This window comes from Protopterus annectens, chromosome 2.part2 (genome assembly GCF_019279795.1).
Source record: "Protopterus annectens isolate FY-2018-M chromosome 2.part2, PAN1.0, whole genome shotgun sequence".
Lineage (NCBI taxonomy): Eukaryota > Metazoa > Chordata > Ceratodontiformes > Protopteridae > Protopterus > Protopterus annectens.
This window is the reverse complement of record NC_056730.1, coordinates 393,420,046-393,437,165: the sequence shown is the minus strand read 5'-3', so window position 1 is coordinate 393,437,165 and position 17,120 is coordinate 393,420,046. Positions and strand designations below refer to the sequence as shown.

General features: G+C 41.5%; 1 protein-coding gene across 1 annotated transcript in view; it reads right to left on the bottom strand.

The window, feature by feature from the left end:
- The window catches only part of RIOK2 (RIO kinase 2), a 307,636-nt gene that overhangs the window by 49,996 nt on the left and 240,520 nt on the right, over positions 1 to 17,120 (bottom strand). Inside the window, exon 8 of the mRNA XM_044063914.1 lies at positions 7,195 to 7,737. Within this exon, the coding sequence (XP_043919849.1) occupies positions 7,195 to 7,737 (543 nt within the window). The remainder of the gene's footprint in view (positions 1 to 7,194; positions 7,738 to 17,120) is intronic.

Genomic DNA, 17,120 nt, shown 5'->3' with positions numbered 1-17,120 from the left:
CTTATGGGAACTCCAGTCTTGCTTGGTTCAGTGCTAACCCCAGGTATTCTGTTGTTACAGACATGCCACGCTGCTATGGTATGGTGACCCTGAGTTACTACAGACAGTGAAAGTCCACATAATGTGTTACACATATAAAGTTTTTGTTTAACTTTGCTTATGGTTTCTTGAGACACAACCAACACATTTTTGAAGACCATAGTTACGTAATCATTTTTGTGACGAATGTCAAAAATCATAACAAGTTCCTGGCAGACACACTGGGGGTGGAAGGGTGCAATACATGGATATGCACACATATTTAACACATTGACTGACAAACTGCTGTCTGTCAATCAGAAAAGTTAAAAAAGCGGTGATGTTACTGATCAAGATACACCCTCTTCTGGTCCCCAATAGCTGCCAAGCATATCACGATTTAATGCCCTCTGCTCAGCACTAGTTTTGGGGGTTGCTGTACTGGGGTATACACTTACAATCCTCTGAAAATGTAGGGATAGTTGTGGGTGTTTATGCCCAAATGGAGGTGTTACTACTGAGAGTTAAGTCGTAAATATTCTGGATAACTTAAACATCTCCCAGATACTTAAAGTTGTGTCAAAAAGCAGTGCATTAGCAACCAGTTCTTGTAGTTCTACCAGGGAGTACTATTATCAAACCTTTGAAAGTTAGCTCATGACGTGCCTCATAAAACTTAGCTACTCTGTAACAGTGTGTTGAGATTTTAAAATGCAAATTAAAGAATCAATACAGATTCAGACATGTATATTTTTATCTGTGGTATCTGTGCAACTGGATGTTCAGAAGAATAAGTTCCACGTGTTGTGAAAACCCAACTGGTCTGTTCAATTTTTTTTTTTTGACTTACAGAGCTCACGTCAGCATGAATGACCATGCCATAACTAGCTTTAATCCTTTTTAACTTAGTTGAGAAGTCCCAAGCAGCTTACAAACTCCCAGATCACCCCAGAATAAAGGGGTACTGTCCACTGGTCACACCCGGTTAACAAACAGCTTAAAAAAATAAATGCATATATAAATATATGGGGCAAGGCAAAAGGAACAGCAATGTGAACAGATGTGTAAGTGACGGTAAGATAAAAATCACGTATCAGTTAATGCCACAATGACAGCTCCACACTTGTACTAAAGTGCAGTTAAATGGCCTCTGAGATACAACATGCAGTTCCAAAACTACCAAATACAGTCTATAAAGCTCTTTGTATGCATCTCTGCCACTTGATGTCTATAACACCCACCCCAGCAGAAAGCTCAGCATCTTCTACCAATCTGAGCATCCTCTACCCTCCTAAGAGGATAAAAACTATATAAAAATAAAGTACCTCAACAGTACGCAAAATGTGCATACTGGCTTTCGTAGCAGTCAGCATGCTCATGGTAACTCAAGCACTACTGCAGAGGGTGGAAAAAAAAAACACGCAGGCATCCAAAACCTAAAATGCTGATTTAGCTGGTAAAATGTAGAAAAAAGTGGGACACTCCTTTAAAAAAGGAAACAATTTAATCTGTGCATTTATCTCCACTTTCTGCATAATAAAAAATCCATTTGTTTTTGAAAAACATGAAATGGAAAAAGGTTGCTAATAAAGCAAACTGAGAAGTGACAGGTAATTGCTAAGGGTTTCCAGTGCAGTGATAGGAAGCAAACCAAAAGCAACACAGAAAACAGCAACAAAAAAGAGAAACACATGGTGGGGGTGCAAACAAAACCATTAGAAAACCAAATACATGTTAAAACCTGTAATACCACAGCAAGATACCTGCACTCCTGCTTCAGTACTGGAAACTCCCTGGTTGAAGCTGTCATTACATGTTCCTCATTTTGCCCACCTGCTCCACATTGACAGGCACTGGTCCATATTTTGTACAGGAAAAGGCGACAGCAAAAGACAAAGTAATCAATGAAGCAGCCTGGCTCTGAAGATTTATTAATGGCAAATGTCAAGTGAACTTTCAATCAACTGAACTAATCAAAACAAAATGGTTAACAGTGTGAAAGCAATTACTGCTCACCTATAACCTTTTCCTCTACTCCAAAAGGCAGAGCTGCTGCAGCCACCCCTGATAAACATTACTGAAGTCTGCCCGGGAACAAATGCGGTCCCAGAGGACGAGTTAACCACCGCTGCTACTACTCTGGGTGTCGATCCAACAGAACTTGGGGTTCCCACAATGGCTGGGTGCAGGGCGGGTGAGACGAGAGATGCACCTGTCGAAGGCAGCCCCTGAACAGGCTGCTCTGACTCGCTGCTCCTTGTAAAACTCACAAAGGTCTACACTCAGTTCCGATGTGGGCTGTGTTTATTCGTTTCAGTATTGCTCAGCGTTTTGCTGTATCATTCAAATTACTGTTATTTCTGCTGAAACAACTGCCCATGTCAGAGTCAGGCTGAAACAACTGCCCATGTCAGAGTCAGGCCAAGAAACATGACTACTATGCAAATCTCCTTTGTTACTCACATGTTTTGTTTCCTGGCTCTGAACTTAAACACCCTTCTCTTCACTAATTTAATGATGAAGATTTTACCAAGACGTTTAGTGAAATTGTATACTCCTAACTACAAATCCAAGAGAACAAGCTACAACACATACGTAAGTATTGTAACAAGGCTAGAAAGGTTTGCTGTCCTTGACAAATAATGCTACTAAAACAAAATATAGCTAATTACTCCCTAACTGCAAACAGTCATTTCTGCTACGGAAAAGACAACAGAACCATGCAAGTGGCGGCTTGGATTACAAGAATCTGATTGGCTACCACCACTTGCTTCCTGCAATACATACAGAATCGTCTCGCTGTGATCACAAGCAAATACACAAGTGCATGGCAAGCCGATTTTCTAATATAATTTAAATGTAAACCTGATGTTACTCCACAAGGTACCTGAAAAAGTTTAGGTACTTTCTCAACTTAATTTTGTACAGTGGAGCTAAAAACTTTACTGCAAAGTTACCGGCGCTTGTGGAAGGCACTCTGGTGGAACAACATACCTTTTCCTGCGTCTCAGACAGTGCTCGGATGTAAGCACAAAGGTGCCCTGAGAAGGTACTCTGGGTTAAATGACATGTTTGAGGGATAGGTATGTAGCACAGAGAATACTCCTCAAATGGAACAGTCTTTCACTCCACAGAAAGTAGAGTTCTTTTTCACTATATTCAAACTTGATATGGATGAATGGATGGGTAACTGCAAATTCACCTCGAGTTTAGCACCACTGGCTCTTACAGATAGGGAAAGATGTAATTACCCCAACACAGACTTGACTGGTCTGTTTTTGGATAATCGTATTTCAAAACATAAGGGTTAATAACTACAATAGGAATGCAATACTAGGCTTCTTCAGATCCTCACAGACCAACAGCCTAGTAAATACCTATGAATCTATAAGGGGTAAGGCAAACACACAAATCTCAAACCACCCATACTACCTGCTTATACCCTCATCCTCCGTGATGAGGGAACAAATAAAATGACTTGGCTGATGGTAAAAAAAAAAAAAAAAGGCAAAGCATCTTCACCATTAACGTATGAGGCAACATGGCTAGGCACTTGGAAAGCATTTTGTTCCATAAGTGTATGTACAGCTTATAACTGTCTGCACTTGGTGAGAACACCTACCAATCTTTCCTTGGGCTGTGCTGATGGGAAAACGATTAATTCTACCTGTAAGCCCTGTTGATTTCACTAACAAGGAATTACTGTCTAGGAATACCAAAATGCTTGAAAGCCAGTCTTTGGTATCCCCCACACAATACACCTTTTGTGCTAGCCAAACACTGTTGACACCTACCAAAGTCATTAGTGCAGAATACTTCCCCTGTTGCTTCTTCTTTCGGCTTTTCCCAGTAAGGGGTCGCCACAGCGGATCACCTGTCCGCTCATGATTGGCAGTGGAGTTTTACAGTGTTGAGTTGCCAACCTGGTGCTCAACCTTCCACAGAAGGCACACACACTCATGCCTAGGGCTGATTTAGAGTGTCCAATCCACCTACAGCATGTCTTTGGAATGTGGGGAGGAAACCGGAGCAGCCGGAGGAAACCCAAGTGACCACAGGGAGAACATGCAGACTCCACACAGAAGGCACCCCAGCTGAGGATCGAACCAGAGAACCTCTTGCTGTGAGGCGACAACGCTAACTGCTGTACCACCATGGCTGCTCAGAATACTTCCCCTGTTACTGCTTGCCTTAAACTCTCAACTATCAAAGACCCTAGCTGACAATCTCTAGAAATCCTTGTTAATGCTGAGCAGGAAACACTGTGATCCTGAGAAAGTTCCAGTTTCCCACCATTATTACGAGCAAACTGTCTGAGGAAATGAGCCAGCACTGAACAAGATGTAAACCGAGTAGGTATGCATTTACTTGTACCCTTAGGTGCAGTGAACACCACAGCCCCACCACATCCACAGAACAGCTAAAGACTCTGCCAAGGTCTCTAGTCAGCACATAGTCAGAACACCAGGTTGTCTCAGATGTGAACATCTCATACAATGGAATCTTAACAACAACTTGGGTCAAGAATCCTAGGTGCCCTTGCTTAAGCCTGTAACATTTTGTCAAAGTCACTTCAATGTACCCTCACCAATACACCACATGACATCATGGTGTATCATACTTTTTAACACAGAGCTGCTGTTGACAATTAACAACTGCCATTCCTATACAAGCCATTTAATCCCATGTTACCTTTAATAATACTGCCTAGTCCTAAATTAGTAAACATCTTCTCAAACCAGATTATAATTTTGGAAAAAACAAATCATCAGTTCCTGCTTGGTTACTGAAGTTCTGTATAAAGTCCTTCTGCATAACCCACTAAAGTCACTTAACAGCTATAAAGCCTGCCATTACACAATGATGCATGACATGCAAACAGTTAATATTACAATGTGCAACAGTCTTCTTGCAGTGCAGTATCCAAGGCAGATTCCCACAATGCATTGCCCTCTGACACTGCAGAACAGCCTGCCCTTTGCCTCTTCCTCCTCTTAATGGATCAACCAACTAGAAATCACTCCTCTGTTGACCATCGACATGGAAGGCTACAGTAAAAAAAACATATGTACCAGAATGCATTAGGTCATGCACCAAGTCTTCACTACCACTCTTTTAATAAATATCTGTCATAGGAGAGTTAAATTTGTACTCGTACGCTTCTAACTGTACCCTGCTCAAAGTATGAATAATATAATTTCCAGCTTCTTAAATCTTGGCACCTTCTTTTTCTTTATAAACATTACTGACCAGCACTAGCTGGGTTCACCAAAGTGTTAGTTTGTAAACACACATTTTTCCTTCTGCTACATCAAATACTACCAGAAGTATAAGCCCAGATTGCACAATTCAGTTTAGGCATGTGCATGAAATACATATATGAATAAATATGCATACACAATAAATGACTCAAACAGATACATCTACATATGTACACATGCACACAGGCATGTCAGGCTTTAATGCACCAATGTACTGCATGCTGAAAACAATCTGCCTAATCAACACAAGCACTGTTTTATTTAGGTTCTGCTCTAATTCATAATTTTCTTTTCTCATACCTGCTCCTCTTTGCATCTTTGGTAGTCTCACATATAAAAACTAAAACGTATATGGTTATCAGCTTGCTAGTACTATCTCATACACGGGCAAGCTGATCAAAGGGGAGTGCAGAAATCATTGACTTTTTAAGTAAAAGACTGCTCTAGCTCTCCATTTAATACAGCTCTGCTCATATTACTCTGTATTTGTAATGCCACTATGCTGTCTAAACTCATGGAAACCTTATGGTCAGTTACCCAAACTATCAACAACGCTTTCATGGCAGAAACATGGGAGTATATCACCGGGGTTGCCTCACAGCTGACCCTTGTCAGCAATACTAGTCCATTCCCAAATCCAGATAGCCAGCACTGGAGACAGATGCTGTGTTTGCTCAAACAGGCCAGCTATTTTTTGTGTAGCACAAGTGATCAACACATTTTCATAAGCAAACAGGTTTTTATATCACTGCTTCACTGCCTGCTTCATTGTCAACAATATGTATACTGCAAACAGCTTTACAGGACCAACTCACACTAAATCTCATATTACTACTCTCTGTAGCAAGGTGTGCAGGATAAACATATCTGCAATAAAACTACAATGCGCAATGATTAACTCAAACTGTAACATCTTCCACAGCTGTAACTCATAAGACTGCAGGAAGTACTGCACAGACCATCTCCCATGTGCTTGTGTGTGCTCATTTTCCAATATAAAATTTTTCAGCAGTGATTTTAACTGTCAAAAAGAAGTAACATTACATTCACTGGGGTATTTTTATCTGTCACAATTTGTAAGCATTTCTCCAGTTACTGTTGTCAAGAAAACAGAAATAAAAAGGCAAAACAAACCAAGCACAACTATCAACGACATCAAGTGCTCTGTAGTCTTTTGCATCGGAATATACATTACACAAGGGCTTATACAGCCCAAAGGTTGGACTACACCATGTATTTCACCGCATACCCACCAAGATAATTGTATAGACTATCAGCAAATTCAGTCATTTTCATGATTACAGAATAACCTTCGGTTCATTCCAATGGAAGCAGAAACTGATGCTAATGAGAAAATCAGCACTTTAGCACATTTTAAAATTAAGGTGTTGCACCCATGATGATTTACCTAGGAAATGCTGATTTTTTTTTTGGTGGCGGGTTTAAAGCAAATTCCTTTTTGGGGGGAGGGGGTAAAGGAAATAGACTATCATAAGATCCATTTTGTCACTATTAATAAATACGGTGCCTTATTTTAAGATAATGTCAATGTGAGAACAAACTGTAATGTTGAAAATAGTACTTGAAGATAACCTGCCAAATGTTAGTTTCTGACTTGTGTAACTGGTGTACTAATATTTCAAAAATAAAATTAAAGCAAATCTATGAAATGTAACACGACAGGTGTGGATTTTATTACTTAGATTTTTGTTATAGTACATGTTCATTGTTCAAGCACAGCTAAATTGATGAAACACATTTACGGTCAACTTAACATTATATGCTTACATTTGTTTACAGAAGGGCCTGTTTCAGTTCACATCAGAACATCAAATGTATTTGAACACTCGAAGGGCATTCTTTGATGTTTCCCTCTATTTGTACTTCAATAAATGCAACAAATATAAATGCATACCTGAAAGGTCTGAATTCTTTGTTAACAGCAGCCATGAAAACAAGACCTGGGCACTCATCCTCATCCTGCAGAAAGTCCACTTTGTCTTCCTGACCTATGCAATCTTCTGTGCTAGTGGCATTTCTGATTTGCTCTTCATCTCCATAAAGATCAGCTTCAGTACATTTTGTATTATCTTTATCTTTTGAAGCAAAAGGTTTCCCTTCAAGCTCCTGCAGAGCTTGTTTGAACTCACTCATGCCTATACCTTGTAAGGTTATATCTTCTTCACATTCATTGTTTATTTCAGTATTTGGAGTGTGACCTTTGCAAACTGTACTCTGCACATCATCTTCAGTTGTACTGCTGCAAATCACTTTGTCCTCTGGGTTGCTACATACATTAGAGACTTGAGATGAAGTGTCCCCTTGGGACGTCAAACATCCATCCTCACCATCATGTTCTTCCTGTCCAGGACCAGCTGGATGTAGCAGCTCATCATCTGCTTGCATTTCCTTGGTATAGCCACTGACTTCAATCTCCACATCCAGACAGGATTCCTTCCTAAATGCAAAAAATAAAACAATGAAAAATGGAAATCAAACTAAAGCTTCTGACTAGTTACACTTACAGCTATTAAAAAAATGTCCCTGTTCACAATAATGCCAGCTTATAGAAAATACAGATTTTAAAAGTATTTTGGTTTTATAAAAATGTATGTTCTTCGATGGGCAGAAATACTCTTCAGAAACTTATGCACCACATGCAGCTGTGGAAAGGCAAGTGTTAAAACATCAGAAAAAACACAAGTGCTAGTCAGGTATATTCACCATAATTACAATACTTTTAAAGAACTGTTCTTTTCTTTAACATGAGTTTTATGTTCTACTTAAATGTATCATCCTTATTTAAAATGATGTGCATTACTTTAACAGCTTTTATTTATTTATTTATTTACTTTGACATTTGTTAACCAGGTATGTGCAAATGAGTGACAGTTCATTTTCTGGAGGGAAAAGCAAGAAAAAATTACCAACAGTTGCAAAGAGAGGATAACAGCCATTACGGGAAATTATTAAACACAGGGAATACACCTTACTAGTTTGATCAAATACATAAACAAAAGTCATTAGAGCTATGTAGTTCAATGTGAGGTGGTTCTCAGTAGGCAGTGAAGAAGCTGCCAATGGTAGTAAAAGGGGGTTACAAGGCACACAGAAGGCAGCGAACAAAGTGTAGTAAAGTGTGGGTCAGTAGTCAGGGGAATGGGGTGGTAAATTAGAGGAGTTAAGATGACCAGAATAGGAAGTAATAGTAGACAGAAGCAGTTAGTAGATGGAAGGTGTTAAGATAGGCTTTTGGCATGAACAGATCCAGGAGTTCTGTAGTACTACTTTTATTTTTTTAAGCTATGATTATGGGGCAGATTTCTAATGTTCAGTGGGAGCTTGTTCTAGGCTAGTGCAACTGAATGATTTTATTTTTATGAATTTTGTGACTTTGTTTTTACACTTCAAATTAGTTCTACAGAGTGAATCTATTTATGCGTTCTAAAGTTATAACTTTTTTTGACACACATCACAGTTTGATTTATTTTCAACTTCTTGCTTTCATATAGTATCAAAATATGTTGCAGGTTCAAGTATTTTTTTTAATTACATTTTTAATACAAGGCTATGTCTGCCCATTTTCTGTTCAGCTTTATAGATTTCAATATTAATTTCTCGTATTTAGTTTTCAACCATAATGTAGAGTACACACATCATTTGGTTAACAATTAATCAAAAGCAGTTTTCACAACTTTTTACCACCAAGAAGATACATGGTACAGGAGAGGTACAGTCTGGTCAATAACTGGCTTTGGGTTTCACTTAACAGACATTTTTCAATACATTAAAATAAAGAGATAACGTGTAAAGTACACTTAAACTTGATTGCAGTGTCTGTGGTGCATACAACAGGTATCACACACACCTTTGGTGCAAAAAACTGTAGGTTCTATTTCCACACCATGTAGATGGATCACCAACACTGCAGTGCAGCATAAAGGGAGTGTTGCACTCCTGAGTAGGTAGTTCTTTAGATGATATGTTAAACCAAAGTCACAGAGATACCATGGCACCTATCAAAAACAGACAACGGAAAGTTCCCAAATGCCCTGGCCAAACATCCCTTGGTAGTAAAAATTACCATCTCAGGTCTTCCCTGAAAATAGGCCATTGGCCTACTGGCAGTAACCTGGCCAACAAAACACAGATAAATAAAACTTAAAAATAAATTAATGAACAAAACTCTCGTCATACTGAGCATCTTGCCATGACTATTTCCGGTTTCTTTTCCATTTAGTACTTAAAAATTACTGAAAGTCTTTTTAATATTTTGTACAGCAGGTCTGCTTACGAAAGAAAACAACATTTATTTTCTTTTAAAGATACTACTCCATTTTTACTTTTGTTAGTAGTTGTGGGTAAAAAGTACAGTTTTGTACCTACCATAAATGTAGATGTCCGATAGGTATGCATCTGCAGTCATCACATATGGGTTGTCCTGCCTCAGGCAGCCCTTCGGTCGGCCGGATTCCAAAGTCTGGGTCTGGCCTCGGCTGATGTCGCACTTTCCCCGACGTCAGAGCGTCTGGGGTATAAAAGCATCAGCAGACGCCATCTTCCTCAGTTTTTCTTGCCCCAGATGCCAGGTGCCCTCTAGGAAGGCTAAATTTGGAGAAATGCAATACAATTCCAAACATTTGCAAAAATATATATATATATATACATGTATATATAAACAAATACACCATAATAGATTCCCCCAGCTAGCTAATAGAGGGGTAAGCACCCTAGGAATACCACAGAGGGGAAGGAGGGAGGGTAAACCTGACTGCAGATGCATACCTATCGGACATCTACATTTATGGTAGGTACAAAACTGTACTATGTCCTTCAAGGATGCATCTGCAGTCATCACATATGGGTAGAATACCACAGCCAATCTGGGGGTGGAGGTACTAAGTAAAGGATGGTGTAGTTAAGATACCCTGCAGGACTGCCGTAGCAAAACCTGCTCTTGATCTGGAGTATAAAGTTAAATTGTAATGCTTGGCAAATGTATGCACGGAGCTCCATGTAGCAGCTTCTAAAATGTCTTTGGTAGCCATCCCTCTTAGGAAGGCTGTGGTGGTGGCTGTGGCTCTCGTGGAATGAGGTCTAATGTTAGCAGGCACAGTTTTTCCATGAAAGGAGCAACAGAAACGAATGCAATTTCCTATCCATTTTGAAATTGTCTGTTTGGAAATTGCTTTTCCTTGTACGCCAGCAGCATATACTACAAACAACTGGTCAGTCTTTCTGTAACTTTTAGTTCTGTCCAAGTAGTAGCGCAGTTGTCTGTGTATGTCCAGGGTGTGCAGAAGTCTCTCCCCTTTATTTTGTGGTTGTGGGAAGAATGTAGGCAAGTGAATAGCTTGGTTCAAAGATACCCTGGATACCACCTTTGGCATGAATGTAGGATTGGTCCTCAAAGAAACTCTGTCCTGATGAAAGATAAGGAATGGCTGCACTGCCATTAAAGCTTGTAGCTCAGATACTCTTCTTGCTGAGGTTATGGCCAGAAGGAAGGCAGTTTTCCAAGACAAAAACTGTAGATCTGCCGATGCTGCTGGTTCAAAGGGAGGAAGTGTTAGTTTTTCCAACACGAAATTCAGGTCCCAAGTAGGTAGAGGTGGTTTCCTTGGAGGATTAATGTTTTTGATTCCTCTTAGAAATTGTCTTAGGAGATGATGAGAGAAGACAGGTGGATTAACTTTGTATTCTGCTGAGATTGCTGAGGCATGTATCTTAATGGAAGAGTAAGACAGGCCATTGTGGAACAATTCTGCCAAATATTCCAGTATATGTGCCATGTTCATCACTGTCACATCTAGGCCCTTTGCTGTGTTCCAGGTGTGAAATCTTTTCCATTTTGCTGAATATGCCTTCCTTGTGGAAGGCCGTCGAGCTTCCATAATAATATCCTTCACTCTCTGGGATAGGTTATCTTGAGGAGGAGTCATGGTATTCTCCAGGCAGTTAGCTGCAAGGTTTTCAGGTTGGAGTGCAGAGTCCTGAAATTGTGCTGCGTCAGTAGGAGTGGCCATAGGGGGAGAGGCCATGGTTTCGTCTGTGACATGCTCTTTAACAGTGGGTACCAGTGCTGTCTTGGCCAGTTTGGAGCTATCAGAATTACTCTGGGCTGTTCTGTCCTGATCTTCAGCAGTAACTTGGTCATTAATGGGAGAGGTGGGAAAGCATACACTGTTGGAGCTTTCCAGCTGAAAGAGAGAGCGTCCACTTTCCATGCTTGTGGGTGGTATGTCCTTGAGCAGAATTTCTTCAGTTGATTGAGGGGGGATGCGAACAGGCCTTCCCCATGATTGTGTGATGAGTAAGAAGATGTCTGGGTGCAGCATCCATTCATGTGCATCCATGGTAGTTCTGCTTAAGCTGTCTGCCAGTGTATTGTCTTTCCCTGGCACGAACTGGGACTGTAGCTGTATGTTGAGTTTCAAAGCAAGTTCCCATAGATTCATGGTCAGTCTGCAAAGAGGGTAGAGGAATGGGTGCCTCCTTGCTTGTTTATGTACCACATAACTGTGGTGTTGTCTGTCCTTATGAGCAGGTGGCCTTGTTGAAGGAAAGGTTTGAAGGCCTCGATTGCGTGTATGACTGCCAGCATTTCCTTTTGGTTTATGTGCATGCGCAGCTCTCTTTGTGACCATAGCCCTTGGATACATCTGCCCTCCATGTGTGCTCCCCAACCTTGGTCTGAAGCGTCCGTGGTGATGGTTTGGTTGGCTCTTGGCTTGCTGAAGGGCAACCCGCTGTTTGACTGGCAGGCTTGAGCCCACCACAGAAATTCCTTTTGAAGGCAAGGAATGAGTGGGATAAGAGTTTCTAAGCTGTGACTGTGCTGTGTCCATAAACTTCTTAGGTACCATTGTAATTTCCTCATATGCAGTCTTGCTTGCGGAATCAGAATAATGCAAGATGCCATGTAACCCAGCGCCTGCAGGATTTTCCTTGCAGTCAGCTGAGTTTGTCTTGTCAGATTCTTGAAGTAATCTGGTAGTTGTTTTTGTTTTTCTTCTGTAAGAAAGGCCATTTGGGTGGTTGTGTCTAGATCCGCACCCAGAAAAGTTATTCTTTCGGATGGAACCAGTCTTGATTTGTGGATGTTGACTGTATATCCCAAGGCCTGTAGCAGGTGGATGGCATAGTCCAAGTCCTTTAACAAAGTTTGCTTGCTGTCCGCTTGTATAAGGCAGTCGTCCAGATATGGGTAGATTTGAATCCCCTGAAGTCTGCAGTGTGCAATTACTGATGCCAGGCATTTCGTGAATACTCTGGGCGCAGTAGATAAGCCAAAGGGTAATGCTGATAATTGATAATGCTCTGACCCTGCAAGAAATCTGAGGTGTCTTCTGCAGCTTTGTCGAATAGGGCATGCAGGTATGCCTCCTTGAGGTCTAGAGTCACCAGCCAAGACCCCTTGCCCAGCATGGGAAGGAGTTGCTTTAGTCTCAGCATTTTGAATTTTGGCACAATCAGGTAAGTATTCAGTGCGGACAAGTCGAGAATAGGCCTCCATTGATTTTCTTTTCTTGGAACAAGGAATAATCTGGAGTAAAATCATTGGCCTTGTTCTGAAAGAGGTACCTTTTCTATGGCTTTCATTTGCATTAAGTTGGTAATTTGCTTCAAAGCCTCTGCCCTCTGATTTGGTGGCAGGTCTGGCATGCCTTTTCTTTTTGGCAATGAGTGGAAATGGAACCTGTATCCTTCGACTATTATTTGCAGTGTCCATGTGTCCCTTGTAATGCTGTGCCAATTTTTTGAGAATAAAGAAAGCTTTCCGCCCAGAGGTGCTTCCAACTGAACCCTGGTCGGCGGAGTCAAAATAAAGTCATTGAGTCTGTCCTGGTGTAGCAGTTGTAGTTCCTGCACTACCTCTCTGGTTGGGAGGCTGCCACTGACTGCCTCTGTAGGAGCCTCTATCTTGCCCTCTACCTCTGGCATGCCTATTCCTGCCTCTCTGAGATCTGTCTGAGTCCGGAAAGGACCAATTCTTAGTAGGCCAATTTCTGCTGAATCTCGGTGGTTGGATTTGCAGAAAGTCTTTGACTGTGCACAGATTTTGCCTTTTCTTCAAATTTCTTTAAAACCGCTTGAACCGTGGAACCAAATAATTTTTGCTTTTCCATAGGAGCATCCAAAAGCTTAGCTTTAACATGGTCTGGCAGAGATTGTTCCTTCAGCCAGGCATGCCTACGTATAACTGCACCTGTCATAGCTGACCTACATGAAGCTTCCAATGCATCATAACCACACTGCAAGAAATGGTTACTAACCTGCTGGGAGTTATGCACCAGATCCTGAAGGGATTTGCGATCAAGGGGTTCAGAAGAGGACAGTTTCTTATGCAATTCATCTAGTAAATACTCTTGGTACTGTATCATATGAAATTGACAATTTAACGCCCTCATGGAAAGAGTTGCAGAAGTATACACTTTCTTACCCCATCTCTCTAATGCTCTGGACTCCCTTTCAGAGGGTAGAGGATTTTTAGCAGTGGCAGCTGCAACCCCTTTAGGGCCCTGGGAAATAGTTTCTGGATCAGCAGAGTGGGCCTTGTACAGGTGTAGATGTGAGTCCGGGACCCTGTAGTACCTATCAGGTTTGGCAGGAGCTGGAGGGAGGGAGTCAGGGGCAGTACTAGCATCAGAGTACACATCATCAATGACATTCAAAACAGGAGGTATAGCTAAGGGCCTATGCTGAGGTAAATGTAAAAAGGTCCTTAATCTCTTTCTGGAATCAGAGAATTCCTGACCCTGCCATTGAAAATGTTCTCTCATAGAGTGTAATGTCTCTCCAAAGGAAAACTCTTCAGGAGGGGAGGCCGAGGGAATAGATTCTTCAGCATCAGAATCCTCGTAGGCCGAATAAGCCTCCTCCTGGTGGTCTGACAGAGCAGAGCCATCCGTGGACTCATATGAGGACTGGGGATCAGAGGGCTCAACCCTGGGCCTTTTGTCTGGAGGTGGTTGAGAGCCCCTGTCCGGATGAGGTTGGGAACCTCTAATTAATGAGATCAGATCCTCTGCTAGGGTAAGAATCTGAGAGCTAGTAGAAGGTCTCTGAGAGGAAACCTTGGGAGGCAAAGTCTTAGAAAGTTTAGCAGCTTTAGCCCTGGAGAAAGCCTTAATGGACATGGAAGCAGGGGGTCTGGCTGCACCACGTGCAGGAGTAGACTTATCTAAAGGAATGGTGTCGGAAGGTTCCTGGACACCAGTTTCAGTAGGTAATTCAATGACCGACTCGGCCGGGGCAGAGGTAGTCTGTTGTGTGGTTTCGGTAATAGGAAGTACCAAGGACTCTGTTTCAGCCGAGACCGAGACACTTGTGGTACGCCTGACCGTGGTTTCAGCCAAAACCGCGGTCCGCGTGTGTCGGTCCTCGTCCTTCCGTTTTTTTAACTAAATGCGAAGTCGGAGTCTCCAACGGCATCTTATAAGCAAAACTAGCCCCAAAAAACTCCTCTGCAAACTCCGACCGACATCTAAGAGTTCGTCGGTTGAAGGAAGCACAGGCTGAACAGGCCGAGACGTCGTGGTCTGGGCCTAGGCAGGGGAGGCAGTAAGAGTGGAAATCCTTATGAGGTATTAGTTTCCCACAAGTTAAACAATTATTAACTTTATCTGACATCGGCTGAGGAAAGAAAGAGTCCCTAACGGGGTACTTAGCTTTTTCGAAGTCTTCGGTAGCTGAATCACAGGAACTGGCCGACCGGTACTTGCGAACTGCTTCTGCTTTGGGCACCACGCGGCAAGAAAGCCTGAGGAAGATGGCGTCGGCTGATGCTTTTATACCCCAGACGCTCTGACGTCGGGGAAAGTGCGACATCAGCCGAGGCCAGACCCAGACTTTGGAATCAGGCCGACCGAAGGGCTGCCTGAGGCAGGACAACCCATATGTGATGACTGCAGATGCATCCTTGAAGGACATCTGAAATATCCACAACTCAAGTGCTATATTTTTTGAATTTCTTAACGGGTTACAGCAGCACTGATCACACATGACCACCTTCAGTCTCAGTTGACGGGGAGTAAGACACAAAGGAAATGTATATATGATCTTATCATAACCCCTCACCTGCACCATAATATATGTACTAACCTTTTTTATTGGATACCAGACTCACAGCCCCATTCTTTGCAAGTTTGCCATAAACCATAAATACAAATTCAAATAGTTATACTTTAACCATCATTTCTTACAATCACTCAGTCTTACAGGAGCTACCCATCCTAATCCTAGTCTCACAAAAGAACCATCTCACCAAAACCAAATCCTTCTCCCATTCTCTACCAAAACAGGAAATGCAGCCTATAAATCTAAGAAGCATTTGCAAAAAGCTATCTACCTTCCATGCATGTATAGCCTTGTACTCTTCTGACAGCTGTCCACATAAACCACATTAATTACATTATAATCTGCATAGTCATATAATTTATACTTCTCTTTTGAAATTGAATGTTCTTACATACTGAGCAGCAATATTTAAACAAAAATTATAATTATAACAAGGAATGTTGCCTTTTTGTATACCCTTTTAGCAGTTATATTAAATTCATTTTTATTGTGTAAAACTGATTACAAAGATATAGACATCTTAAAAGCAAAGGCAGGGGTGGATCCTACTACTTCCCTTATTTTATCATTAACCATCAAAATAGGCCCGTTACTCTTAATATTACATACACCTGTGATATATCTGTACAAAATGTCAAAGATAATCTAATTTGAGTTGAAACAGATTTGCAGCTAGCACAAACAACTTGTTCATTCTCACCAAAATAAGGGGCAGCAATGGTACGTCTTTGTTGCAAAACCTCGAACATCACTTTTTCTATGGTGTTCCTATGATATCCCTTCATGTTAAAATCTTGAAGTATTTGGAATACTCTGAAACCAGTTCCAGTCACCACCACTAACTTTGGAAAACCCTCCTGGATCTTCTGAAGAATCACAGATGATCAGTGGAAAAGGAGAAAAAGGCCTTTGTCTTACAGGGTGGTTTGCAAGGAATCCTGGAGAAGTTCCACCACTTGTCTGTTTAGAAAGAAGGCAAACATATCTACTTGAGGTCTTTTCCTATAAGATCCCTGGGTGAAGATTCCATTTCCATTTGTGAGGGTATGTCCTAGCCCTGCTCAGCCTGTATGCTACAAATTTTGCTCGGAAGGAAATGCATGAAGCCTGTAGAGTCAAAGTGAGTTGAGATGATTCCTCACAGGATACCAGTGAAAGTCTGCACAGGGGGCAAGATCTGGTATCCATCTGTTTATGAACCATATCACTGTGGTACTGTCTGTGATTACTACCTAGAACAAACTCTGACATTTATGTGCTTTGGTCTGTTCTACTTGTTCCACAGACCTTGAACTTTCATCCCTTTTGACACAGCTCCCCCAAGCAAATTCGGAGACATATGTGGTGACAGACTGTAAAGGAGGCAGAAGCGAGGAGGAGAGATCTTGGGTTGAGAGATAACTGGTCCACCAACCATACTAACACCCTTCTTATAAACACCAGCACTGGAGTCTGAAAAGATAAAGGGTGTTGATGCTGAGACCAGACTGACCTGTGGTACCACTGACATTTTCTCATGTGAAATATGGCCAAGGGAATCATGCTAACCAGAGGCCACAAAACCCAAAATCCCAAGAAATTTCCTGGCAGATGTCAGACACTGGCTGGAAAATATCAGGACATTTTCTCTGCACATTTGTACTTTGACCTGCAGAAAAAAGGTCCGTCTTAAAAGGTTGCGATTAAATGATCGAAGACCAGATTCTTTCGAATGCATCTTGATCGAACTTGAAAGCACGAAAAGGCAATAGCGAAATGGCA